The 27,190-nt window shown below is 40.0% G+C and overlaps 1 protein-coding gene across 5 annotated transcripts in view; it reads right to left on the reverse strand.

Annotated features, from left to right (window-relative positions):
• myh10 (myosin, heavy chain 10, non-muscle) overlaps positions 1-18,657 on the reverse strand; it is a 54,205-nt gene extending 35,548 nt beyond the window's left edge. For 4 of the 5 annotated variants that reach the window (XM_067581026.1, XM_067581025.1, XM_067581024.1 and 1 more), the window contains exons 1-3: positions 18,493-18,656; positions 15,385-15,766; positions 6,838-6,994 (exon numbers count right to left, since the gene is read on the reverse strand). In XM_067581026.1, the coding sequence (XP_067437127.1) occupies positions 6,838-6,994; positions 15,385-15,729 (502 nt within the window). In that variant the 5' untranslated portion in view covers positions 15,730-15,766; positions 18,493-18,656. Of the gene's footprint in view, positions 1-6,837; positions 6,995-15,384; positions 15,767-18,492 lie in introns of all 5 variants that reach the window. The other variant, XM_067581018.1, reaches the window with a different exon arrangement.
• Positions 18,658-27,190: the final 8,533 nt, after the last annotated feature.

Raw genomic sequence — 27,190 nt, forward strand, 5'->3', positions numbered from 1 at the left:
TGATTATCAATCAACAGCAGCAGCCATAGCGGATGCTTCCTTAAAGGCCGTGCACACCCACACAGGTGGAGCTGGGTGGAGCTATGCTGTGAATCGTGTGACATTACAAAACTATATGGGCTGATAAGACTGAAATGGTGTAAGATGTCCCGCCCTGAGAGGTGTAACAACACGCCCACCAATCAGGCGACATAATTAAAGACACCTGTGTGGATGGAGTTTTGGTGGCTTGTGGCTTTAAAAGTAACAGTGTGTCCACACAGGCAGTGAAAGCAGCACATCAGCAGCAGCTTCAGTCCTCTGTCAGTGTCCATGCAGGACGCGTTAAGGCACGGTGCAAAGTGTGTGCAGTTCACCCACGTTTCAGCAGCACCCGAAGCTCAATACACACCACCACTGTATTTACGTGCGCAAAAGGGAAAAAAGTTAAATGCATTAAGTGCATGAGAACATGAGTGATTAGGCAGCCTGTGTGGACAGCTGCTCCATCAGTCGGACGTCTGTGGAACGCGGCTGAGACACCTCCCGTGTGGAAAACTGGAATTAATGCAGATACCAAATTTACTTCTACCGTTCCAGCCCACACTGCCGCTACCGTTTTCCATCAGGAGGAAGAATAACACCTGAACTGTAATGATACACCTGAGGCACATACCTGACTTTATAATTTAAAAGGTGCTGACCAGCAGGATAAACTTGGACATTAACTGCTAACCTTTCGGTCACGATTCAGCTTCTCTAACCTTTAGCCCTACACTACAACTGACGCTACAACTACAGACAAACCAGGACTAATTCAAACCCTGTACTGTCGTCATTTTTCAATTAAATATATTCCAAATTAATATTCTAAAGCCCAGAATGAATGCAATTCAATCTAAGCATACATTCAGCCAAAAAAAGACACAAAAGTCACTTCCAAAACTGCATAATGATCCTGCATGGATTACCACATATTTGATTTTCCAACTAAAATAAAGTAATTGGTAAGTATGCCATGTGGCAATTATGGGATTTGTTTGAGAGCTCTCTTGGATGGAGCGAGGGGCAGTTGGTATGAATCTAAACTATAACAAGATTGAAATCTTAATCATTGCAATTTTGAAGAATTCTGGGTGTCTGCAATGTATTTCTGGGATGGAAAAGCTATCTAATAAAACAGAGAGGACTTGTGACTGTTTATTAGTTTAACGCCTCGGAGCAGTTATGCTTATGACAGGGCGCCAAAAGGGCTTTACAGTCTATAAAAGTAGGCTATACTTATGTTTTCAGTGCCATGAACCAATACTTTTCATCTTGCTAAATCTTCCAAATATAAGAAAACCACTTACTATTGGTCAAAATGGACTGGACCGTTCACTTTGACAAAGTGGTATCTGTCAATAAAGTTTCAAATCAAAGTTTCAAAGCAGTCAATCATTTGAAACCTTCCATTTCAGGGCTGTAATGGTGAAATCCTCTGGTGTGGGCAGAACTGGAGCTGAAGCTTCAGCCGGGGACTTAGAGATGAAAACAAATGCAGTGGGGATCCAGAGTATTTGGTTTCCTGTGAGAAGTATTTCTGAGAAGGAAAGTCTAATGAAATCTGAAAGGGAGATTAACTGTATTTGAGAAACACTGTCAACAGTATTTTTATTTTATTCAAAGTATTCATGCAAACCGAACCTCGGGAACTGGTCTAGAATTCATTTAGGAAATCTGTGCTTAATATTTACATCAGGCGCAAAATAAATCAGTGGTGACAGGTAGTGTGGCGGCCAAACGGACGTGACTGGAGGGGAGAGGATGGAAAAATCAGTGAATGAGAGAAGGAAAAAGACGAGGTTATACAGTACAGGAATTTACAACATCAAAAGAAGGTCGATTTTTTCTGGCTTGACTGCAACCAAGAAAAATCTTAATGTCTTTTAATGTTAGAAATGTGGATTCTGCTTCTATAAACGTTCTTAAGGACAAAGAAAGTTCTGCTATAAAGACAGAAAGCTTCTGATCTGATTACATCCTACATCTATATTGATTTTGTTAACTTCTATAAAATGTATTTGTAAAACAGACCGCTGAGGACAACGTACAGAACTGCCGAGTCAGGTTTTTAAGGAGTTGCGATGCAGGAAGAGGGGTGGGTCGGACTGTGTGGGTGGATGAACTGTATGTAAAGTATGTTAGTTTCTTTCCTTTTCATTCTTCTGGTATTCTTTTTTTTCTTCTGCAGTTATCTGTCAATCCGACTGATTGTATGTAATTTATGTTTGTCCTGTTCTGATTAATCCATGAGGCATTTTATGAGCAAAAATACCAAAGTAAAAAAAAACATAAATCAGAAGCTGACCTTCTCAAATGTGTAGATTTGCTGTTTCCTGTTTCCTTGGGAATCTGGCTATTTTTCAGACAAAACAAAGCTGTTTGAAGAGGTTGACTTGGGTGCTGGGAAACTGGTCGATAAAATGTCAGAAAATACCACAAATTTCCCTTGACGAAATAATCTCCAGATTGATCAACAATGAAGAGACTTGTTGTTGCAGCCCGACTTCACAATGAGTGCAACTCTATGTCTGATCCTTTCAAACTTCAGGAAGTTTTTAAATGTTACATTTTGTGGGGTTAGATAATTAATTGGTGGTTAAAATGTATAAAGAAGTGTAAATCCATTGAGGATACTTTAAAAAAAAAACTGTGGTATGTGGGTCTACGTGTCAGCGAGGGAAGCATTAGCTTCATGCTCTCAGGTAGTTTCAGTACCTGTCACATTAGATTTCATTTGAAGGGGATACAGAGGAACTTTTTAAAATAATAATTAAAGGAATAGCAGTGATAGTTATAGTTCCAGTTATAGCTTCAGCTGTGCTCGTACCATGTGGGACCTTCGGTTACTGACTGAGAGGTTTCACTGTCCACAACCACATCTGCTCCAGTTGTTTTTGGGGGGAGAAAAAAAAAGCAACGTTTGGGAGAAAAAGCACAATAGTCTCAGTGACTGTAAGTCTCTCTTCGTGGCATCTTTTTTTTAAACGATTAGCAAAAATTTCCTGTGTACTTTGTGTGCTCTGGAGGCTTGAGGTTGAAAGAGCCGGGCATCAGGCCTCGGTTCAAAAGGCCATCGAAGTCATTACTGTTTGCTCCGGACCTGATTGGTGCCAGGTGGGCCGGCGTTCGCTGCGTGCGTTTGCTCCACCATTATAAACATTCCCAAGTCCATTTTATCACACGTTCTTGACAGTATAGGTTACACTTCATGGAACGTACTATGCATTCTTTAAACAGTTTGTTTAATCTTTTATTAATATCAGTGATGCTGTTGACCTGTGAGACGAGGAGCGCTTTGTTCATTGTTGATAAAAATGGACCTGTAGGCGAGAAATCAAAGAGTTTTGCTTTGGGGAAAAAATCTCACTAAGCCAAGATGGATCTAGCTGGACTTGACCTTACGCCCTGATTAAACACCAGGGAGAGACTCCAGAAGGGGGTCTTTCTCCATTTCTCCTCAAACAAAGACCCCCTGTTTCACAACCCCACCTGGGGACACTTCCAGTGCTGTTGATGCATGTCTGCTCTTGGAATCCATCACAGCTGTTGACGTGGTCTGTCCCTTAACACATGTTTTTATTCAGGAGAATTTCTTTACAACATATATCCAGATTTGATAAAAATCAGCTTCTTGTATGCCACTGAGTTCACATCGGTGGAGCTGTGGGGGCAATTATGTAAAATATCTGAACCGCTAATCAATGACAGATGTGCAGTAAGTTCTAGCGGTCTGCTTACACACCCCCTCTTTGTTAGGTAACACCTCATTTAACCTCCCATCTGAGCGCTGACGGGCTTTGCAGCAATGCTGAGGTAATTAACAGATCCCTGCGAGGTTTAGACACCCTTCAGCCATAAATATGATTTGACAATCTGCTCAGCTCCAAAGGTCGTAAATTAGAGGCAACAAATGATTTGTCTCCAGCGTTTCTTTCTTGTTCAGACGTCAGCTGACACCGCAAAGTCGAAACATGAGGTGTGAAAGGTCTGATATTAATCACCGAGATGTAATCAATCATGTGGAGATAACAGGCGCTAAGGTTGGGTGATATGTATACGTTTGTCAACCATCAGAGACAATTCAAGGAAATGCAGGACTGTTTTATGGTAATGCTGGATTTCCCTGTATTTATGATTTATATAGTGCTACATAAGATAGGAATGTACTGCTCACAATCACACATCTGTGCTGCTTCTACATTCATAGAATCAGATAAAGGTTTGCAGTTTGTTTTTGAAGCCTGTCAGTCAGAGAAAATACAACTTCTGAGCAAACTTAGCTGAGTTTCTATAGAAAAATGTAACTCACATTCAAAAGTGGCTTTTGATATCTATCACTATATATCACTACTGACAGCTCTGCACTGCAGCTGCTTTAGCTGATGTTAACGTTAGCTTCACAGACTGACGAGTCGCTTCCCAGAAGTCTCAGTTCAGAGCTCCAGAAAACGATGATATGATGTCATTCGATGCTTAATGGGAGACTGACAGCTCTGTGTGCTGGCTGTCATTTACACTCTACAATCACCAAACTAACTTCAAACTTACCTGAAACTAATCAAGTGATCGTTTACATAGAAGAAGACTCTGTTGGTCGCTAAGCAACGGTTACTATGATACAGAGGCGTGTCAGTTTCACCAGACGTTAATTAGCGATAGCTGAGTACATTTGCAAACAGTGACTGGCCTAAAAATTAATTTGCTACAGCTTGTTAAGTTATAGTATAGTTATAATAACAATATTGCACCTTGTTTTATTGCAGTATAAAATGACACATGCGGTGATGAAGATTTCAGGGTATCTATGTTGCTGGCTCCTAACAGAGATACCTGAAACATGTGATGATATGTGCTACAGTCTATACAGCTGGATGTTCACTAATATTAATCAGGTTGCTGAGATGCTCGGGGCCACAGCTGAACAGCAGCTGGCCTCCACTAATCTCCAACCTACAAACCTCCTTTTCAACCACAGCACAGTTAATTCTCATATGACCACAACTGGAAATGAGATGGAATAGCAATGCATTAAAATTTATACGTCAGACCTCGGGGCTCCCTTATAGCCGGGTGGCCAGGGCGCGTAACACGGTTCGATTCCGGCTTGGGTTTGCCTACTTGTTTTTATACTATCAGCTGTCCAATAAAAGGCAAAAATGCCACAAAAATAGAGACCATTGCTTCATTCAAATAAAAATAATAAACACAAAACTATGTTGGAATCAAAGCATCACTAATTGACAGGTTGTCTGACCCTGCCCCCATGCGTCCGTGTTCATCCATGTAGAAAAGCAGTGTGTGGAGGAGATGGAGGGTGTGAGGAGGTAACAACAAGAAACTAGCTGCACTAAATGACGAGCTGGAATAATTCCACCACAGCTACTGCTGGGCTGCTGCTGAAACTACGTCCCTGTGCTGGTACATCATCAGCCTCGAAGACATAATACCTTCTAATCAACGTCATCACAAGCATCTTTTCCTCAAAGTTTAGGAAGAACAACAACCAGGAAGAAAACACTGTGGTCAAAAAGGTTGTGACTGATTACAGCACATGTTAACATGTTTTTGTTTCGAGGGGGCAAAGGTATCATTAAAACTACCGAAACTTCCTTCTGTTTACCAACATGGTGAAAGTAACGCCTAAAACGGACTGACGGGACTGTCCAGTTTGTCACCACCCCCACTGGTCGGCCCTCCAATAACACAAAGGACCTATTGTCAAGCACAATGGGGTCACCCTCTCTGTTCTCGCTGGTCTGATCCCAGTCAGTCACTGCTCAGAGAGTCGGGAAACTTGCCAACTAGCAGGCGAGGATCTTTGAAGACATCGTTCAGCGTGAACTGTCTTATCGTGCAAGGTTTTGTGTTTCTAAATGAATGAAAAGTGTAAAATAGCTACAGCTGGGTCAAGATGTTTAAAGGGTCGCTTTTAGTCCAAAAGATGCAACCTAACTGGAAAAGACCTCCAGAAATGATCAACATCAGCACTAAAATCACGTCTGCCCCTCCTCTCTCTACCTGCAGGCAGTGAATCCCACCAGCAGACAGGATGGATGACTGATAGTGACTGATGTCTTCATTCTTTATAAACTTTATAAAAAATATTATTCACTTTATTGACATTTTAGATTTGTCTCCAGTGAGATATTATTGAGTTTATTTAGTGAATCTGCTGTTGTAAACATTACTGTTGCTGCTCTCTAAACATTATTTAGTTGTTTATAAATTATTAATCCTGTTCTGAATTATAAATGACTTCAGGATATAGTGAGAATATTTGTTTCACTTTTCTTCCTGCTAATACCTGAGTGTACTGTAACTACAACCTGTGTTGTTTTTTTATGTGTACTGTAATAATAATGGTCCAAAATGATGTGAAAACGTGCAGTTTCCAGTCAAATAACATCAAATCTTCTTGTGGGAGAACCTTCAATAACCCCAACTGCACATGAGTTGATGAACATGAATAAATTTACTGCTTTTCTTTGTCATCTTTTACAGTAAACTAAAAAACAAACAAAACAAACAAAACAAGCAAACTGAAGAGATCTCCGTTGCCTCGAAGAAACTGTGAATGCAATTTTTTCAACATTTTTTTACATTTTAAACACCAAACAATTAATCAAGAAAATAATCTGCTGACTAATCGATAATGAAAAGTTCTACTAAACAGACCTTGAGGTGTGATTGTTTTGTCAACTAAGTATTTCACACCTAAAAACACCATTAAAAAGTATGTTTTGCATATTTTGCTTTACTTTTCCTTGGAAACGGAGTGGACTGTAGATATACAGCAGGGACACTCAGACTTACCTTGTAACATGCACCTGTATGCGGACTCTGAGATGGCATAGATGTGAGGGGGCATCTCGTGCCTCTTTTTGCCCCTGTACATCTCGATGATGTTCTCTGAGTAGATGGGCAGGTTTTTGTAGGGATTTATGACCACGCAGAAGAGACCAGAGTATGTCTGTAAAAAAAGAAAACATCATTTGACTCTTAATTCACCACAGAGCAACTCTAATGACACCATTAAGTCAGTTGATGTTTTATAGTGTTTTAATATTTATATGTATTGATTAAACTGAGGACTTAATGGACAATGACTAAGCACAAAAGGGGACCGTGAGACTGACCCCCCATCTACTGCAGGAAATACACGGACTATAAATAAGTACCTCATATGACCCCACTTCAAAAAAACGTGAACTATCCCTTTCATGTCCTGTCTTAGGAAGAAGATGAGTTATGAGGAATTAAGAGAGAAGTGCTGAGTGTGGGTTTTATTGAACCCTGACTCTGCTTCCTGTAGAGATTAAAATGCAATTTATAACATTATCAGCTAGGACAGTGCATCTGGGCTCAAATATCAATGTTGAGCTTAATACTTAGTTTTCCTGTTTGCTAAAAAAAGACTTTTTTTTTGCAGATTATGAAATCACAGCTGATGCCAGAGAACTGTGAGGGACTGCAGACTGCTGGTTCTCTGCCAAGTATCTGACAGTTTTCTTAGAGATTCTTCCTCCAAGCACATATCCTCCTCATATCTGGCTGTTCTACAAGTCCCTTTCTAACACATTTCTACCCAGACATCCTTTGACTTACTGACAACAGAAATCAGATGCGGGAGATTTTAATCCGCGACAGTATATCAGACGTTCGGCTGTATAACGCAGGCAGACGTGCAGACGGACAGGCCAGGACAGGGTTAATCCCTGACATGTCTGCTGCTGCTGGAGCACTCCATTAACTGAAGAGTGCAGGAGGGTATAAAGTAGATACTGTCGGATTAAAGCTTTTTGAATCACATATCAATGACTGGGATCAAAAGTCTTGATTCATCAGCCTTTTCTCTCTCTTCCTTCCTCCCTCTGCTGACCGGTTCCTCTTCTCTTACCCTCATCTTCTGTTACTGTGGTCCAACCTTTCTGTCTGCTTTTTACTCCTTTTCTCTCCCTCCCTTCAACCAACTTTCTAGTTTCTGTGCTCGGCTGGCCTGCGAAGCCACGTTCTTCTAATCATGTTGTCTGTGGCGGCCGGTGGGCTGCAGGGGGGCCCGGGACCTGCAGACCCAGTTGTTGAGCTGGAACAATGGCGACATGACCGTTGCATGCTGGGGAAGCGGTGTGAATTTAGTGTTTGTGTGTGTTTGTGTGTGACCTCTGAAAAACACATCACAACTGTCACCTGGCTGGAGAGTCGCACCAAACATTCACACATATGCGACACAGATATTTGCAGTCTGATACCGCGGACCATAAAATTCACGTTGTGATGTTACTGCAACACGGTCGTGCGATAATCTAATATCATCATCAGCACATACCTGAATGAAACCATGACGAGACAGAATTCATATAAATATGGCGGCTCATAATTCTCATGTGAATGATACATAAAAACATTGCTGAAATACGTCAAACTGTAAAACAATTAGTTTATAAATTATAGAACTACTATAAGAAACTCACTGAGACAAAATTTTGAATTCTGTAGCATTTATAGCTGAATATCAAGAACAATAATATATTAATAATTGTCAACACCTTTCACCCAAACCAAGCTCAAACTGTCCTAACAGGTTTATAAGACTAACACACTTTAGGGATGTTACTGGTCGGGTGGTACTACAGTATACATATGTGTGGAAGGTGGGGGGGGTAAGATCACCAGATGGCCACCAATCAACCCCCCCCCCCCCCCCCCCCCATGTCTTGCATGTACACAATTGCTTTAGACACTACAACCTGGCCACATAGAGATTTGTTACTCTGGACTCATCAGCAGTATTTGCATCACTGATCACTTAGGGCCAACACTAACACCTTGCTATAAACATCAACTTGCAGGATGTACTGAAGGGCCATCGCCATAAAAACCCCGTCCCGGACCCCCTATGGTGAGCACAGCGCCAGGCAGACGGATCAGCGTTACTGACCCAGTATGGACCACAGGCAGTGGGAAGAGGGATGACTCAGCTGGCTGTCCTTGACGGTGGATCCCAGGGGGTACTTGGGAGATTAGTGGGGCTCTGAGGGCAAAAGGGTCGGACGCCGACACGAGCAGGCGTAACGGGACACCAGCCGGGCAGCGTGTTGCGGAAGGAACAAACAAAACAACAAAAGGAACAAACAAAGGAACATCTTCTCACTGTAGAGTTTACTACTGATCTTTGAAACCATCGGCTATATCTGCTGATCGCTCTGCATAATACTGCATTATTGTGACCTGTTAGATGGACGTTAGCTAGTCACACCACCCGAGAGGAGAACTCTGACACAGTTGAAAGGGTTCCCAGCCCTCCGGAAATGTCCAAATAAATGTGTGTGAAGCGAGCAGCGCTTAGCAACAGGGCCTCTGTCGCTCTCAATGGGAAAAGGGGAGACGTTTTCTGGGGTCTCCGCTATTGCATGAAGTAATGTGCTTCATTCAGACATAACTGGGCCAACAAGGGCTTTACTGTGTCTTGTAAACCCTAACATACATTTCTTTGCTAACTACCAAAGCAGCCTTACACAGTACATCCTAATTATTTCCAGTAGTGCCCAGACAGATGGAGAAGCTGTTCATAGTTCTACATTTGCTCTAATTCTTGAGGTGCTCTTAATCTCACTCAACAGCACTCGATTAAAATGACAAACCTTTCATCACTGTGTGCTTTTGACTGCTTATGAGCTGGAGCTCAGACAGCTTTGACAGCAGAGAGGAGGGGATGCTACCCGGCTAAATGTAACAAGGCAGATGACAGCATGAAAAAAAAAAAAAAAAAAAAAGGAAAAGGCAACTTCTGGCACCAGCATCAAGCAGAAGGACCCTTCTGTTGTGTAGACAGAGAAGTGTGATATTTCACAGAAATCGGGATGCTTGAGTCACTGAGTTGGGGTTTTACCAAAGTCTCCCAGACATCTGTCGAAGGAATTACAATCAAGGCAAGAGCTGGATGAGTTGTAATTACCATAAGCAATGATTTCTGGTGTGGAAGATGATCAGTAAAGCAACGGTGAGAAGACAAAGAACTTCTGCTCAGTCAACGCAGGACTGCAGCAGAATGAAGAATTGCAACTATTCCTACAAAGCAGCTACGTTGGAACATAAATAATCGTAAGTCCCGGCGGGGTTGGAGAGTTACGTAACTCCAGGAGTTCAGAGAGGCACAAAATTTATTTTTCCACCATTCCTCTCTACGGTGAAGTTGTTGTCGGTATCGCTAGCGTCTTCCGTCAATGACAGAAAGGGGTCAAAGTTCAATTTAGTGGAACTTTGGCTGCAAATCAACACCGCTATCGCTCACACAGCCGCCTGTGGAAAATACACCCGCCCTTGCCATGAGAAATAACGGCCTTGCTCTGCGCAGTGTCGAACTCGAGCCTCATACTAGCTGAATCAGACATTTTAGAGAAAAAATAAAAAATAAAAAAATTGTCCTGGTTTCAGTTGTGAATAAAGAGACTCATGCTCTGGTGCGAGGTTAGGCTTAATGAACAGTCGATAAAGACGTATACAAGAATCCACACAAAGCTCCCAGCCTGGAGCTACCTCCCATCCTCTTCCGCATGTACTCTGCACCGCCAGCGCAACAAAAGGATGTGCATGTAGTGGCCTGCATTCAATAATACATCACAGCGGCATCGTTACTATATCTGGTCCTCCTTTTTCCTGAGCCGCTGGGTTGAAAGATATTTGGTTAATCAGCAAAGGCAGGAAAGAGATGATATATGCAGCGAAATCTCACCGCCTGACACGTGTTAGGAGCATTTATTTAGACCGTGAACGCTTTCTTAACCCTTTTCACTTTTATGTTCTGATGTAAGTTTAAGTTAGAAGCGTCCACTTCCCGCTGTGTGGAAGGAAGTCACTGAGAAAGGTTATGTCAGAGCTACTGTATGTGATATCAGTCTCGCTTAAAAAGGTCACACTATCCTCAAAAGCAGGACAGGAAAACATGCAGAGTCAGGAATGCTAAAGCAGCTAAAACCTCTTAAAACTCCTTGTTCATCAGCGTCACACTGGGGGGACTTTCTGGCTTTGAGGAGAAATCAAAAAAGGTAATTTAACAGCAGAAAAACTTGACCGAGCACGCAAACCGGATCTGCGAGGCCAAGAGAAGAAGAGTTGACATGGTGTCATTGTTAATTAGCCGTCAGTTATCTAAACAGCAAAACTGTAAAAAAGAATTTTCGGTTATTTGAGCAGACAGCTGTTGCTTATCAGCCGACACAAAGAACTCTGTTAAGGCGGTTTTGATGACAGTGTGACTCAGCACTGGCCTCCTTTAGCTGAGAGACGGGGCTGGGGTCATTTCTTTTTCCACTTAGGCTCTCTAAACACTCATAAATAAAGATTTTCTTTTGGGGCGGCTATATTTTGTATTCAAAAAATCAAAAAAAAAATGCACTTGATGACAACACTGCTGTATGTATCTTGTGTAGGAGACAGTCTGGGAAAGTCAAACTGAACCCAGACATTAAGTTAGAACAGGTCTAAAAAGAGATTCATGTTACAAAAACTCTCAGAAGGTCACAGTCATCACGGTAAGGTCGTCATTGATTAAATATGGTGGCAGACAACTTCTGCTCGTAGGAGAAACAAACAGATCTAAGCAGCGTCTTGGCAGGGAGCCACATGGCAGAGCTCACAGTGTTACACCTCCCCTGCTCCCAGCATCCCCCACCATACTGACGTCAACAGATAGAGCTTTTCCCCCGACAAGACATAAAATGACAGTATGAAAGTTTGGTTCTTTTGTTCTGTCATGTTGGAGGAGCCGTTTGAATTAGTTGTATCATATTTGTACCACATGTGTGCGTTGTGAAGTTCTTTAGAATATATATTTGTCTGTATAAAGAATCACAGTCACTGATATTGCTGATAGAGACACCACCTAACTCAAACTATAATGCAACATATCTAGAGTTCAAACAATTAGTCCATTAATTGATTTGTCGATTGACTAATCTGTGATAACTGATTCATTAGTTAACCTTTTAACATCCACCAGGGTTGCAAGCGACCCGCTTGTGCCAGTTGTAAGCGGTGAACAATAATGAGTCAAAGCAACTGGCATGATTTGGCCAATTGGAGATGATTGGAGAGGTTCAGGAACACCAGTGACACCACAAACTAAAAACTCTCTAGCTCCCATAAGTTAGGCCTAGAGGTCTGGAACATTATACATGTTGAGAAGATGTAGAAGATATATGGTGTTCTGCATAGTTCTGGCATGAAGCATGTCCTAATTATTGTTATTCAAATATGACTCATTATAGACTTTTTTAAGTCTTATTTGAACTGATGTAGTTTTGTTTGTGTTTTAGCCGCATGCTAAACAAACACATGTCCAGAAACTAGAAGATGTCACTTATCAAATGAAGCCTGATACATGCATCATAACTTTACAGTTCTTCTGTAATAAGCTTTTCCATTTGGGTGTGCCAAATAGGTGAAAATTCTATAAAAAGGTGGATGTTAAAGTCTTTTTTAAGCTAAAACGCCACTAATTCACTGCTTCCAGCTTCTTGTATGTGAGTATTTGCTTCTTCTACGAAAGTAAATTGAATATCTTGATTGATTAAATATCTTAAATCTGCATAATAATCAATGATGATAAATAATCATTAGTCGCTACCCCACACTTATAAGATATACTAAGGCTTGTAAAAAAACATTCAGGAAATGTAGCAAATCACTAACTTTAGTAAAAGCGTATGATGCAGGTCTAGTAAAGTATATTTATGTAAGAATAAACACTGAACTGAATATCACACACTGTTTGAATTTCATGAGCCTTGTTGTATTTATTATGAAGGGTTCATTTATTCATTTATGACATGCCATGTTAATGTATCCCTACAGGTTCATCTACAAATGTAACCTGTAATATCTGGAAATGAATCTTTTTGAATGCAGTTCAGCCTTTGGGGCCTTAAGCATTTATTTTATAGTAATCTACCTGTTCAATATGAGGTATATTTATGATTGCTACTATACAAAGTGTTTTACTTTTCTAGCTCCCTGTATGATATTGGAGATTGTTATATAGTAAATTGATGTTTGGTGTTTATGCCTTCCTATTGCATGTGGGAGAAACGTCATTGGTTGCAGGTTAGACGGTGTGCAAGAGTTAGTTTTCCAACTTTTCATCCTGGCGGTTTTACAGGCCAAATACTGGAAGATGACACTGATGTAGTCACGCCTCATCAACACAAAGAATACATAGCGTCATCATTAACCTGTCAAATGTTATGACTTCATCCCTAAAGCCTCCAGACCTCCATCTCAGTCACTAAGGCAGTAAAACACTAAAGTAATCTCAGGGGAACAGTGGAGGCAGACAACTGCAGCTCCCTTACAGCCATAACTTCAACAACTTACACATAAACCCTTAACCTAAAAGATAGATGTAGGATGTAAATTATTTAAATGTCAAACTCATGAGTGGAAAGGTGTTTTATTTATATAACAATTATTTATAACAAGTACATTATGGAGCGATAAGAACGGAAAAAGGAACAAATCATTCCTCTCGCTCATAAAATCTGCTTTAGCCAAACTGATTTCTGTCTTTGCATCTAGGCCTCTAGGTGTGAACCTCTCGGCCCCCGGCCTCCTCTCTGGGTCTCAGGTGGCCCACTGGCTCCGTGTCTGGGCTATTCCAGGAATGCATGTCACTAAGTGGGTCATAATCACAGGGGAAATCGCCAGCTTATGTAGGACGTTATGTCTTATTCATTGAGGGAAATGTGTTCTGAGTCTTTTGGAGAGACTCATGTATGAAATGCTATAAATAAGATTTGTAGAGGTTATAACCAAGATGTTTCAGATTCTTTAGATAAATCATACTACATATATTCTGCCAGCACTAGAAATTCAGGACGACCCGTTGTCCCAGGGATAATAAAAATAGCACCTGGTACACAAAGATACAGTGTCCAGGACGACTCTGAGACAGTAGAGGAAGAGATCATTACAAATGAATTTATTACATTTATGCGTCATGTTCAAAGTCAAAAACTGTGAGGTGGCACCAGCACAAGCTCCACGCTACGTTAAACGAGCATTTACACAAAATCAATCATAGGGCCTTTCTCAAAGTCCGGACTTGTGTACTTCCTGGTTCAGACTTGGCAAGTTCGACAAACTTCCGAGGATGGGAGGACGCAGTACGTTAAGCTCAACTTCACAACAACTAGCAGAACTTCCACGGCGGAGAGCGAGTCGATGAAGTGATGCAAATCACTGAAACAAAGTTATTAAACTATATTTATTATGTAGAATGAAAAAAACAACTTCAACTCAGGACATTGGTTGTTCGGTCTGGGACGGTTGAAAGTAGAAATCGGAACAGTTGCAGGAATTTCGACTCCTGTTTTCCACAGTCACATATGAAATCCACCAAAAAAAAGTAGTGTACCGCAAATGAACCAAACAAAAGACAGAATACAAATAATTTATGTTTTAACTTTTTTTGGTTAAATTTCTATCATTTAGTCAGAAAAAATATTAGATTGAGTAACATGATTTTGTGTCCAAACTCTTTCCGAATATTATGCAGCAGTTATTTCAGTATTCTACGCAATTTTTGTGAATTCTTATTGGTGATTAAATGACAGGTTTTACACATAGACATCAGTTTACTTGTAACAAGGAGAAAGAAAGCCTAAATTAGGAAGTGAAGTGAAAGATGTGGGCATTTATCAAGCATCTTTAATGAACGATGCTGTTGCATGATGGGAATTTTTGGAGCTTTCACAAGTCACAAGTTTCTCCCATAATTCTTAAGGACACCGTTTTTAACAAAAAAAAATATATTTATTGCAATCCATATTGTCTTCATGCAGGCAGTATAAGCGGTAAGATTCATTAGCTTCTGGTAAATAACACGCTGCTTTACTCATGAAACACTAAATTCACATGTTGTCTACTCAGACAACACTAATAGGTAGCTGACCTGTAGCCAGATCTCGGAGGGCTAGTCCAGTTATGACGGGAGTGTTTGTTGTGTTGTTATGTTAAACATTTTTTCCACTTTCATGCTACTTCCATTTTACAGTCTGTACGCTGAGACTGTTCACGATAAAGTCATTACACGGCTTCAAAAACGATTTTTCGCATTTCTGCCTCGACTGCTGCTCAACACTTAACATCAGTGTATAACATCACAGCAGGTAGCGCGACATGAAGATCAGCTGCAGGAAGGCTTTGAGTAGCATTTGTTAATCCCTTCTTTTGCAACGGTGACCAGAGCCGCACCTTTGGCTCGCTTAGGTGAGTCGTCATAGAATCTGAATTTAACTTAAAATAGACAAGAGGGTTACAAATTGTTAGTAGTGGTTGAACTTCTTCTGAATGAGGAATACTCACATAGATGAGGCCGGAGTAGTAGCGGTCTTTGAGGTTGTGAAGCACTGAGGCCTCGTTCAGGCAGGTGAGCTCGGCCATGTCTTCTACCTTGCTGAACTTGGGCGGATTCATCTTCTGGATATCGTCCTTGTTGACCACCGCCTTCTTCCCGTTTTCCGCCAGCTCCACCACCACCTCATCTCCGCGCTCCTGACAAATGCTGGCGGCCTCGAAGCCGTTGCGTTCCGACGGGATCCATACTAGCCTCTTAGCGGTCCAGTCGGCCTGCGCGGCCGGGTTGTAGACCACGGCGCGGTCCACGAAGAGGTACCGCTCCGGGTCCTCCTGCCCACTCCTCTGTGACATTGCTGCTGGGGACCAGAAGCAGAACACAAAAGACCACCTGTAGTGAAGAGAGAAAGTATAATGTTCATCGAACCAGTCAGAATTACATACTGTTCAGTCTACAGAGCACAGAAGAGATCACCACTGTGACTCAGGACTGTTGTGGAAAAGACCCTCTAAATAATTCACAATGGACATTAGAACTTTTCAAAGTAAAGTACAGATGTTACTGATAACATTAACAATGTCTCTGTTTTATATTGGTGTCCCAGTGAGCCAGAGTGCACAATAGCAGGAACAGCTGAAACAAAAGCAGCTTCATGGATCATCATTAATTTCATTATTTACACCTGTGCTTTTCCTGCTGTCACGCTGTCTCCCATGAAAAAGACCATCTGTGTTACACCAGTAATTTCACTTTGTATGAGATTAAGATTGACTGAATCTAATGTATAATAAATCTAAAGAGGTATATTTTAAAAATAAAATTATAAATATATCATCCATCCATTTAAATATCCTTTAAATGAAAGGTCAATACAAGCAGAGATGTTAAAGGGAGAGCGGCCATAGTATAACAGCCTTAATGCCTGTAGGCTGATAGCATGCTGACTCACATTTTGACCATTTCGGTCAAGATATCGATTCAACTTCACTGCAGCCGATACAGCTGAATGTTGAAGTGCTTTCATGATGATGCAGTTTCTCTAATGGCTGCTCAATGTTGGTTCCAGGAAAAACTCAGGCTGTGTTTTAAGTGATTATATTTCTTCTAAGTGATGCTGCCAATAACTAATGCCATTAGCTAATGTTTGCCTTGGTGAAAATTTCAACATTATTGTCTCATCGGGGAGATATTGTGGTTTAATAATAACAGTCATATAAGTCAAAGGAAAGTAGCAAATCCTCCCAACTGTTACGCTACTCTGAGAAAAGTAAAATATATTTTCTGACCAAAAAAAAGTAATTATTTGTATTCTGTCTTTTAGTTTGGTTCATTTGCTGTCTTTCTTTGTTTTAAGGCTGTGTATTTTCTTCCCAGAAGGACTTGTTTGGCCCACACAAACTGGTGTGTGAGCTTCAAGCTTTACACCTCCGTCCCTGCACAGAACCAACCCACATGTGCAGTAAGTTGACCGTTCGAGACTCTTCCAAAGCCAAATCTTGACTGTGTTGTGTAAAAAAAAAAAAAAGGCAGAAATGTGATGTTTTTGACCATAAACCAAAGCATTTACCCAAAATAAATAACCTTGGAACGGCCTTTCAGATCATATAATTAGAGCTGAAACGAGAATTATTATGATAGTCGATTAATCATTGAGGTGATTCTTTTAAGTAAACCTACAAATCTGTACTATCAACTTTTCAGTTGTGGGGATTTGCTGCTTTTCTTTGTGATAGTGTACTGTATATATTTGAGTTTTTAACTGCAGATTAGACAGAATGGGCATTTCAAATATGTCACCTTGGGCTTTAGAAATTTAAAAAAAAAATTTTTTTTTTAGATGTTCTGACATTTTACCAGCCAAACTATTAATGAAGAAAATAGATCATCAATAATGAAAATAATGGTTATGTGCAGCCCTACTTTAAAGACATGACCTTTAGGAAACAGAGATGGGCATTTTTCAGTACTTTCTGACATTTTATTGATCAAATGATTAATCAACCAGCAGGTTAATCAGTAATGAAAATAATAATTAGTTGCAGCCCTACATATAATAAAAAATGACTAGTGAGCAGTTTTATGCTTTCTATCATTCAATACTTCCACAAACTGAGCTGAAAACAGACAGGACAGGAGTAACTTTGTAAAACTTGCCCTCAGCAGCTGATGCACTGACAAGCCCGAATGTTAAACCATGAAAGAAAAACCACTCCAGCTTGCTTCTTAATAATCTGAGACAGCCTCAGCTGATGACTGCTCAGAGATATTTAACCTACAATCAAGTCCCATGCTTAAACCAGGCGCTGGTTAGACACGAATCTGGGTCAGGTCACGGGATAGGGGGGGATCAGTGTGGTGGCTGCTGCAGGCTGCCGTGTCACCGCAAGCCCCTCACTCAGAGCTGGAAAAACAGTTACTTTCATCCCTCATCTCTTTCATGCCACATCTCCGGTGGAATATCTCCACAAAAGAGAGTCAAGGATGTGTGCAATTAGTTGTGAAAATAGCTCGTAGTGTGACTGATATCCCTGCCGGGGACCAGGCCAAACAGCTGCATCGGCTCGGTTAGCTGGCTATAACGTTAGCTCAAAGAAGTTGGCGTGCTGTGCTTCATATCCCAGCCGCTCGAAAAGATGCCTGCAAGGGACTCGACTGCTCTGATTAACTCGTTTAAAACAATGGACGGTCTACAGTGGCTATTTCATACAACGTTCAGTCATTATAAGGTGAACAACAATTCAAAAATAGTCTATTTTTTTAATTGAAATGTGAGTTTTAGGGAGCAGCCTCCTCGGGCATCATGGGTGTGGGTGGCTGAAAACACGGCTGGGTGCGGACAATGACCACACTGCCTCACCGTAGCGCTCAAAGATGCAACTTGTAACACAGATAGCCATCTCTCACACAAATATTAATACAAGTCAAATTATAATATAACTAAATAGCACACAGGCTCTGCGGCGCCGGCTAACATTAGCAAGAGCTGATGGTCTTCCATCATTGAAAAGTCACGGCACAATAATCCGCTAGCTAACGGTAACTGTTACTGTTGCTAACCGCCATCTAACTACATTATTGTTCAAAATGATTAGCCCCGGCTTTTCTGCTTAACTTACCGCACGCAGCAGATGAAGAAACCCTTCCCAGTAGTTTAATGGTACCCAGTAGATAAGAGTAATGGTCCTCCAATGCGTGTTAAAATAGTCCTTCTCTCATCAGTGGTACTCCCCCCACCATCCAGCACCCTCTCAACCGAACTCTCGCCGGGCGGCCGGGAGGAGGATGCACCGCTCAGCCGCAGTCGTTTTTTTGGGCAACACCCACAACGTAAATCTGCAATATGATTGGCTCTCAAAGTCTGATGCCTAACCGCGATTGGTCCAAAATAATTTCCATCCCAAAACTTTGATAGTTGACGACTGCCGCCCAAGCTATCAACACCTGCAGACCGGCGGATGCTGCGGCGGTGTTAAGATGCTTGGTTACTTTGTTATATTTGTATTTTCAATTTGTCACTTATATTATAGTCAACTTACATATAATGAGAACACGTTTATATTTGTCAATTTGTCATAGACGCATATGATCAAAGAAATTATTGAATCCTAGGTTACACTGTAAAACTATGGCACTGCAGACATTGTCTTATTTTACTACATATTTGTAGTAATTTAGTATTATAATAGTAGTATTTTACTAATATCTGTCGTGAAATACTATTATAATACTAAATTTAAAAATACATACATTACTATGCCATATTATTTATCATTATTTCTATAGTACTACTGTTTCATCCACCGCTATCTAATAAATCACCCTTTACAAAAGGATTTATAAGTTGTAATTAATGGCTTTATTAATGTTAGTTAAGTTATAATAATAAAGTTATAAATCAGTTACAAACCATTAATAAGACCTTGTGGGTTGCCAAATCATGAATAATTTTGCTGACTGTCAAGATTTAGTCACTTTTAAATAGGCCATAAAGCCTGCAGTTATTAATGTTATTAAGTAGTTAAGACAGGACCATGAGTCTCCCAATTTCTAAGAAATCATCATCACAAGTTAAGTCAAATTCAATCAGATATGTCAGTAAGTTGTTAATAAAAAAGTTTTTACAATAATCCTGTTAAGCAGGGATACAAACGCAGACATCTGAGGCAGAGCTAGATGCAGTTCAATGATTTATTACACAAAATGGAGGAACAAAAGCTTACAGGATGGTGAGGCAGGCAAGGTGGAAAAACAGAAGGCAGTCCAAACAGCAAACAAATCTGACAAGGAGCAGACAAGAATCAAAAGTCCAATAACCAGACAAGGTCCAAAACAGGCAAGTAACAGGTCTCAGGTGGAAACAGAGGCTAGAAAGAATGACATGAAGCACATGGCTACTTAACAATCTGGCAGACAACAAAAGGAAATGGACCAGTATAATGTTTGTGTGATGAGGGAATGAGTTGCAGGTGAGGAGTGGGTGGAGAAGGCCAGGTAACTGCAGGACTGATGAGAAGTGGGAACAGGTGTGTAGATGGGGAAAGGAGGGAAAGTCTGAGGGCATCTGGTGGGCAGCTTGAGGATGGCAGGTCTGGGGAGTTGGAGGAAGGTAGATGACCTGGGAGAAGTGAGCAGGAGCTGGAGACAGAGGCCCTGTTCACACCTGGCATTAAAATTCACTTTTGTTATCTGATCACAAGTGGACAGCTCTAAGGACACGTGTGAATGCACCCAAGATGCACTGAGATCTAATTGTTCAGACCATGTTTGAAGGTGGTCTGGGCCTCATATGGCCACATTCTTTTAACAGTGTGTAAGTGAATACAGCCATATAAAGGAACGCCTACTAGAGTTGGGCAGGGGTTGGGTTGGGTGGGGAACCGCTTCACCTCAGGAACATGAGACTGCTGCAGCTCCGCTGGCTCAGCGGATTGCTGCAGCACGGGCACTGAAGACTACTGCAGCAGAGGCACAGGAGACACTGTGGCACTGAGTGACAGAGAGGTGCTGGGTAATGGAGACTGTGGTGCTACACTGCTGAGAGACTCAGTGGTGTTGGGACCCATGGGGACCATGCCTCCTTTTGGAGACTCCATGGTACCCTGTGAAAATGGCAAGGTGAGTCAGGGTGACCATTGGATGTTAGGGTGGCTCCTCAGCTGTTCCATATTAGACTCCTGAAGTTTCGGGAATGCAGGATCAGGACAGGCGGGTAGCAGGCTCATGAACCCAAGCCTCATTGACTAGAGTGCAGGCTGGTTGCGAGCAGTCTAGGGTGCAGGCTGAAGGTTATCAGGCTTGCATTCTGATGGCTAGCATGCTGCAGGTTAGCTGACTGAGGTGCAGGCTGGGATTCACAGGTGTTAATAAAGTCCTCTGCCAACCCAGGTAGCAATTTCCTCATCTAAGACTTTAAAGACACTGCCCAGTGTGCCAATGATAAGGTTGCCTCTCTGTCCCCACTCCTGGAGGCGTGTTTCCAGTCATTACGAAGGCACAAAAAGGTTATAAGTTACCTCATGTTGTTCTTGAGAAAACAATCCATCTGCTGGGTCTATTATTGACCAGATTGTTCTGTCATGGCAGGTGCAAGAAGTCCAACAGGGATACAGGGGAAGGACCCAAATGCAGACATCTGAGGCAGAGCGAGGAAAGTACATGGCATGGAGAAGTGAGCAGGAGCTGGAGATGAGTGGCTACAGAGAGGGACTGAGGAGCAGATTGTGACAAATTAAAGTCTGGAGTTGTAACTGCTAATTAGTTCTTAATAAATTAATTTTGGTTCAGATCCTCAGCAGCCCTTTCCTATAAAGCCATAAGTCAAACTGTCCAGTGGAGCAGACAAAGCCAGTGTGATGCTGCAGGAGGATAAACACCAACTAGGAACAACATGTTCACAACATGATAACCCAATATTGCTCCCATTAGTGGCTTATATAGCTTTAAATTTTGATGCATTGTGTAGTTTTTATGATTATTCTTTTTATTTTCTTTGCTCCATTTTTAAATTTTTTTTTTTTTATTTTTTTTTTTACCCATTTTCATATCTTTATCTGGTCTGATGCTACTCAAAGACCTATATTTTCTTATTTTTCTATGTTTTAAATTATTTTATCTTAATTCTAACATATATTTGCCATCTCAGTCATAGTAAATATGCCTGCTTTGTTTGCTATGGTTTGTAAGTTAGGATGAGATTTTCTGTGTTTTAATAGTGCCCCCTGTTGCATTAACATAGACATTGCTACTGCAGACTGTGCACGTGCCTCTATGTAAAATTAATTAACAATGAAGAGCTGCAAAAACGCAATTAAGTTGCTTAGTCAGTAAATGTCAGAATGCCCTAAAGATAACAAGCACTGGTGGAAGAAGCATTCAGAGCCTTTAAGTAAAAGCAGAATTACTACAATGTAAAATATTCTCCATCACAAGTAGAAGTCCTGCATTTAAAGTTTTACCTAAGTAAAAGTAAAAAAGTAGCCTATTATGAGCTAAATGTATTTTAAATATCTAAAAGTACTTATTATGCAGAATAGCCCTTTTTAGATTGATATATTATTAAGTTTATTTAACTATTGTTTCATTATTACTGAAACCGTGTCAGCAACATTTTAATGTTGCAGCCGGTTGCTTTACATACTTTATATACTGCACTGAATTATTTAATCTATAAAAAATGCTCCGTATTTTATAAACTTATTATATGTGAAGTATTTAAAGTCTTAATTTACAATGTAACTAGCTACTATAGCTGTCAAATAAATGCAGTGGAGTTAAAAGTGTAATATTTTCCTCTGAAATATAGTCATGTATACAAGTCACATAAAAGTGAAATACAGTACCTCAAAATACGGGACCAAAACCCAGAGAATCTCCAGAGAGCATAAATGGGAAATAATATCAGTCCATTAATGTTCACTCACTAATCTTTTTGCTGTTTCTGCTTTAAAATTTGTTGTTTTCTGCCGTCAAATCAAACTTGAATAAAGTATCACATTCTCTGCTACTTTTTAGTTACCGTACTTGGATTTAGCTTGATTAAATGTATGATTTTGAAAAACTGAATCATTCTTTTTTGTATTGTGTTAAAGTTTAAAGCTTCACATGGAGTGGTATCAGTTTGCACATCCAACCTTAGGTCATATTTCTATCTTCCACCTTTTCAATCTCTGTTCATAACATGTGGCTTATTCATACAATTAATAAATAGAATATCAGCAGAGCTTTTGGTACCAAGCAGCTTTGTTTCTAACATTTTCTAAAAAGGGATATAATGTTGAACTACTTATTTCCAAGGAAGGTTTGGGTAAAACACTGTATGCATTAATTATAATAAAAATGGATCGTAGTGCAGATGATGCAATGTTTCTTTTTGTTCTCCAAGTCACCACACGTACAATATTTCCTCAGGAAACAGTACAGTTTGCTTTTAATTTCCCCTGAAACATGGGTCTGTTGACTGAGTCAACCTGTGCAAGCTGGGAAAGCTTGTTTCTTGTAGTGGTGCAGCAGCAGCAGCTTGATTCTCTCCCTACACCTCCTGGCTTCAGTCTTCATCTTTGTGGGCTGCAGTGGTAATTTCCTCCACAAAAACCCAGATTAAATTGTGACAAAGTTCTCAGTTCCCCTTTCAAGATTTTCACAGGACTGGACATCACTGTCTTAAAATAGAACAGAAGGCATAATGTTGCACCATTATCAAGGAAATCAAAAATTAAGACTGAGAATAGCAGATTAGTGATTTCCTACAACCCCAAGAGAGGAGATCTGAGGTTTAAAGAGGGTTGGTTGGGTTAAGTCATATCCTGTAATTAAGCCATAGACATGTTTTTACAGCAGAAACTTGTCATGGCAGGAAAAAGCACAGGTGTAATTTAAAACAATAATGATGGCTCCATGTGTTGCATGTGAGCAAGTGTGCATAATTGTAAGGCTCTGTAACTGGGACATGTAAATATCATGCTGTCATAATTAATGTTATTAATAACACTTGTGTTTTATTTAATTATGTCATGAACACTCTGAGTTCAGTCTCTTACTCAAAGCACATCATGTTTTATATTGATTGGTCTCTCTGCCTCTAATGTGATGGTTTTCTCCTTGTATGATTGTTGAATGTCTTTACAAAAAGCTCTGCATATATCCCCCCCACTGTTTGATTTGATAGTATATTTTAAGATTACTATTGATGTTCTAGAAGAATGTTCCTGTAATAAATGCCATTGTTGCTCCACTAGAAATATGAACAAACATTGGTCACATTTGTCATGCAGGAACTGCAGCTCAGTGCAGATGAACAGTATTAAGTTTCTGATGGATTTCTTTAAAAAAGACTAACCTGACTCTTTGAGGACAAAGAGCTTATGGGTAATAACCTCCCATTGAACGATCTGACCTTATTGAAAAGAAAAAAAGATCATTTTTATTACATTAGTATGGTTATTACTGTCACTACGACCATTATGAGTTACCAGTTTCAACTTGGGGATATGTGGGGATTGAACCCACTGTAATCTTGGAAGCCCACTGTTTCCATTTGACCAAAACCATTTACAGTCACTGTTTGACAAGTGAGGTTTAGACAGACATGCACTTCCTCCAACAATGTACAAGACTCAATGAAATAAGGAAGCTTTACTTTAACAAGTTCAACTCTGTAATTTCAACTCTGGCAATATTATTGTTGTGACATTCATTCCAATAATGCGAATTTGAATTTATACCTTTTAGCATGAGATTACAAGCATAAACTGATCCATGTTTGCTCACCAGTACAGGTTCCTCATGACTTGTAACTCAATTTGACGGAGAATCAAGATCTGGATAAATAGAGACAAACAGTGCATTTATCCAAACAGAGGTTGCACTTATTCCAGTTGACCACAGGATAGAGCCAGAGAGCTGCACAGGGAATAACAGCGCTGTAATTTTGTCATAGTTAGTTTTTAATGAAGCCATTTGATAAGATGTTGTCCCTAAAGAGCCCAATCTGAGAAGATGTTTGGTGTTTTATTATTTAATGACAAGTCTATATCCTACTGTTGGTGGGGAGACCCGTGAAACTAAACTAGTCAGTATAAGATTTATATTCAGATCTCCAGTCATCCAGGTTACAGAGCATCATATGCAGTGGTGGAAGAAGTATTCAGATCCAGTATAAAGTAGCATCAAATTGAAATACTCAAGTAAAGTACAACTACATCAAACTTGTACTTAAGTTCAGTACTTAAGTAAATGCACTTAGTTAATTTCTACTACTGATCATACATCTGCTGAGCTAAAGGTGAGTGGATTTACTGTTTGGTCTTTAAGATGTTTATTAAACCATAATTGTATTCTACTTATGTGTAAGTGTTGGTAGTACAGAAAAAAATAAACACAAGCTAGCTAACAATATGCTATGCGACCTGAAGAAAAACAGTGGTTGGTGTAAAAAGTCAAACATTTAGGAAGCTTAAGATTTTTTTTTCAAAGTAATTCATATTTTTATTTATTATTAGACACTATATTTTATGAAAAGTATACCCTGCTGTGTGTGTAACAATAATAACGCAAAATCAACACATTTCTTTCAATTTTTTCCTACAAAAATATAGAAAAAAAGAAAAAAGTCATACATGCAATACATCGAGTACAGCAGACTTAATACATTTACAAGAATCAGAACAGTTTGATGTGTTTAATATTTAACAAAGCCTTTACTAAAAACTATTAAAGAAGTTATGCTTTTATTTTTAACCAGGATTTAAAGAAAACTGAGCAAAACACTTATTTGTTGTGATTTCTGTCCCCCAGTGATTTAAAAAGTGTCCAGTGTAGCTTTAAAGACATTATACCACCAATCACCACTGTTTACACTCTGGTCCAGCTCTGCTGACTCACTCTGTTATACACTGCATGATGCACTTTCACATTTTGGTTAACAAATGAACATTGTGATTTGTGTGTGCTATATTTCTCTACTCAAAAACTCATTTTTACCATATTAGTGTTTGTGAATTTTAATGCAGCTGACGAAGCACTAGAATATTAAATATTATATTATAACACAACTTTAGCATCAGCTTCCACTTGTCAGCTGGAAATTGAAAATGGCAAGTTGCATATAGCAGTAAAAAGTCTTTTGACACTAAAAAACAGCCATTGTATGATTTTACCTTACTAATTAATTGAAAAAAAACAAAACATTTTGGTCTAAATGTTTCTTGAAGTGCAGCCGACAGTAGAGGGCAGCAGCAGTAAATGAAAAACTTTGTGAACCTTCAGCTTGACAGATCTATATGAGGTCCTCATTAACTGGACAGCAGCTTTAATGCATTTGTTACTCACAATGTTCACACATGAATCCGTCATGCGTTGCCACACAGATTCGTCAGTCACAGAATAGTAGTAGACTGAGTATATTTCTTTCTAAATTTCATGTCACATGCTGAGCACTGGCATAGCTTGAGTGACAGATGCAAGATGTCTGAGCGAGTTATTTCGTCTCCTCTTGACGAGTGACAGAGTGACACCCTTTGGTGTGGTGCAGAAATCTGCCATTTTGCAAAATGCTGTGACAGCTCCATCTCTCAATTGTTGGCTTCTCCAGTCGCCTCTGTGGCATAATAGACCTGTCATCAGCATCGTCCTCCACCATCCCTCTCCTGCTTTTGTCTAGACAGCAGTTTATCAAACAAAAAGATGGAGATATCTTTTTTTTTTCCTGGCAAGCATAGATAAGGAATGTCAAATGCGGATTTTTCAATACCACCATGCCAGATTGGTTAGAGATAAATGTTTGACCTCCTTGGGTACCACCTTCGGTTTTCTGCACAAGTATAGACTGATGGGCTCTCTTGGCACTTGCTCTCTGCAAAGATCTCCATTTTGTCTGTCACATGAGTTCTGAAAATCTTATTTTCTTCTGAAGTTCACCTATTTCCAAAATAAATCATCTTACTTGAAATATTCTCTAGACTCGAGTGTCATTTCTATTTGTTCTTCTGTCCTGCTCCTGTAGAAATGATTGAGCCTCAAAACAATAAAGCTTCGGTTGGAAACAGGTGAAAATGTCTGAGCTCGACTGCAGATGTTTTCTTTCATTTTAGGACTCGGTAGACTCTGCCAGGGTCATGTAGCTACCATTGAGGACACTGAGATCATGTGCACAACATTTTCTTTGGAAATTTGGACTTTTAGCAGGCTGTTGAGAGTTTAAATTACACATTGTTATTATTTTATAGGCTGATTCCAGTGTTTATAGACTCTTATGTTGCTGTGGAGAAGGAGTTGAAACATTTAGAACATCATGTAGGGAGATAAAATTTAAAGAAAATATAACTGAACAGTTAACTAAACAAACAAAATATGACAAATCCAAAATAATCTCAACATTTTAGAGCCTTTACATTGATGTCTGGTTGAAGACTCATAAGTGCCATTAGAGGAGGCTTAACTGGACACACGACCAACATGACATTCCTAAAATATCTTCTTTTTCAGCCACAATTTGCTTTTGAAGACTTAGACTATTACTATGGTATTGTATGACAGTGATGATTGGAATCGAGGATTTGAAGGATTGAATTAAGAAAGAAATATTGTGATAATGTACCAGCCGGTGCGTTTGACAGTAATGACATTCTGTTTTATTTCCTCTCCTGTCTGCTGTAATGTCCAGATGGAGTTTGTGGACAAGCAGAACCTCCTCGTTGCTGTTCTGTCTTAACTGTATGGATACTTCCTCTCTCCTGAGACACACCAGACACCTTTAATCTACACACACACTGCTTTACTGGCATCTACTGTAAATATATTTATATCGCCGAAGCATAT

Source organism: Thunnus thynnus, chromosome 3 (genome assembly GCF_963924715.1).
Source record: "Thunnus thynnus chromosome 3, fThuThy2.1, whole genome shotgun sequence".
In the NCBI taxonomy this organism is placed as follows: Eukaryota; Metazoa; Chordata; class Actinopteri; order Scombriformes; family Scombridae; genus Thunnus; species Thunnus thynnus.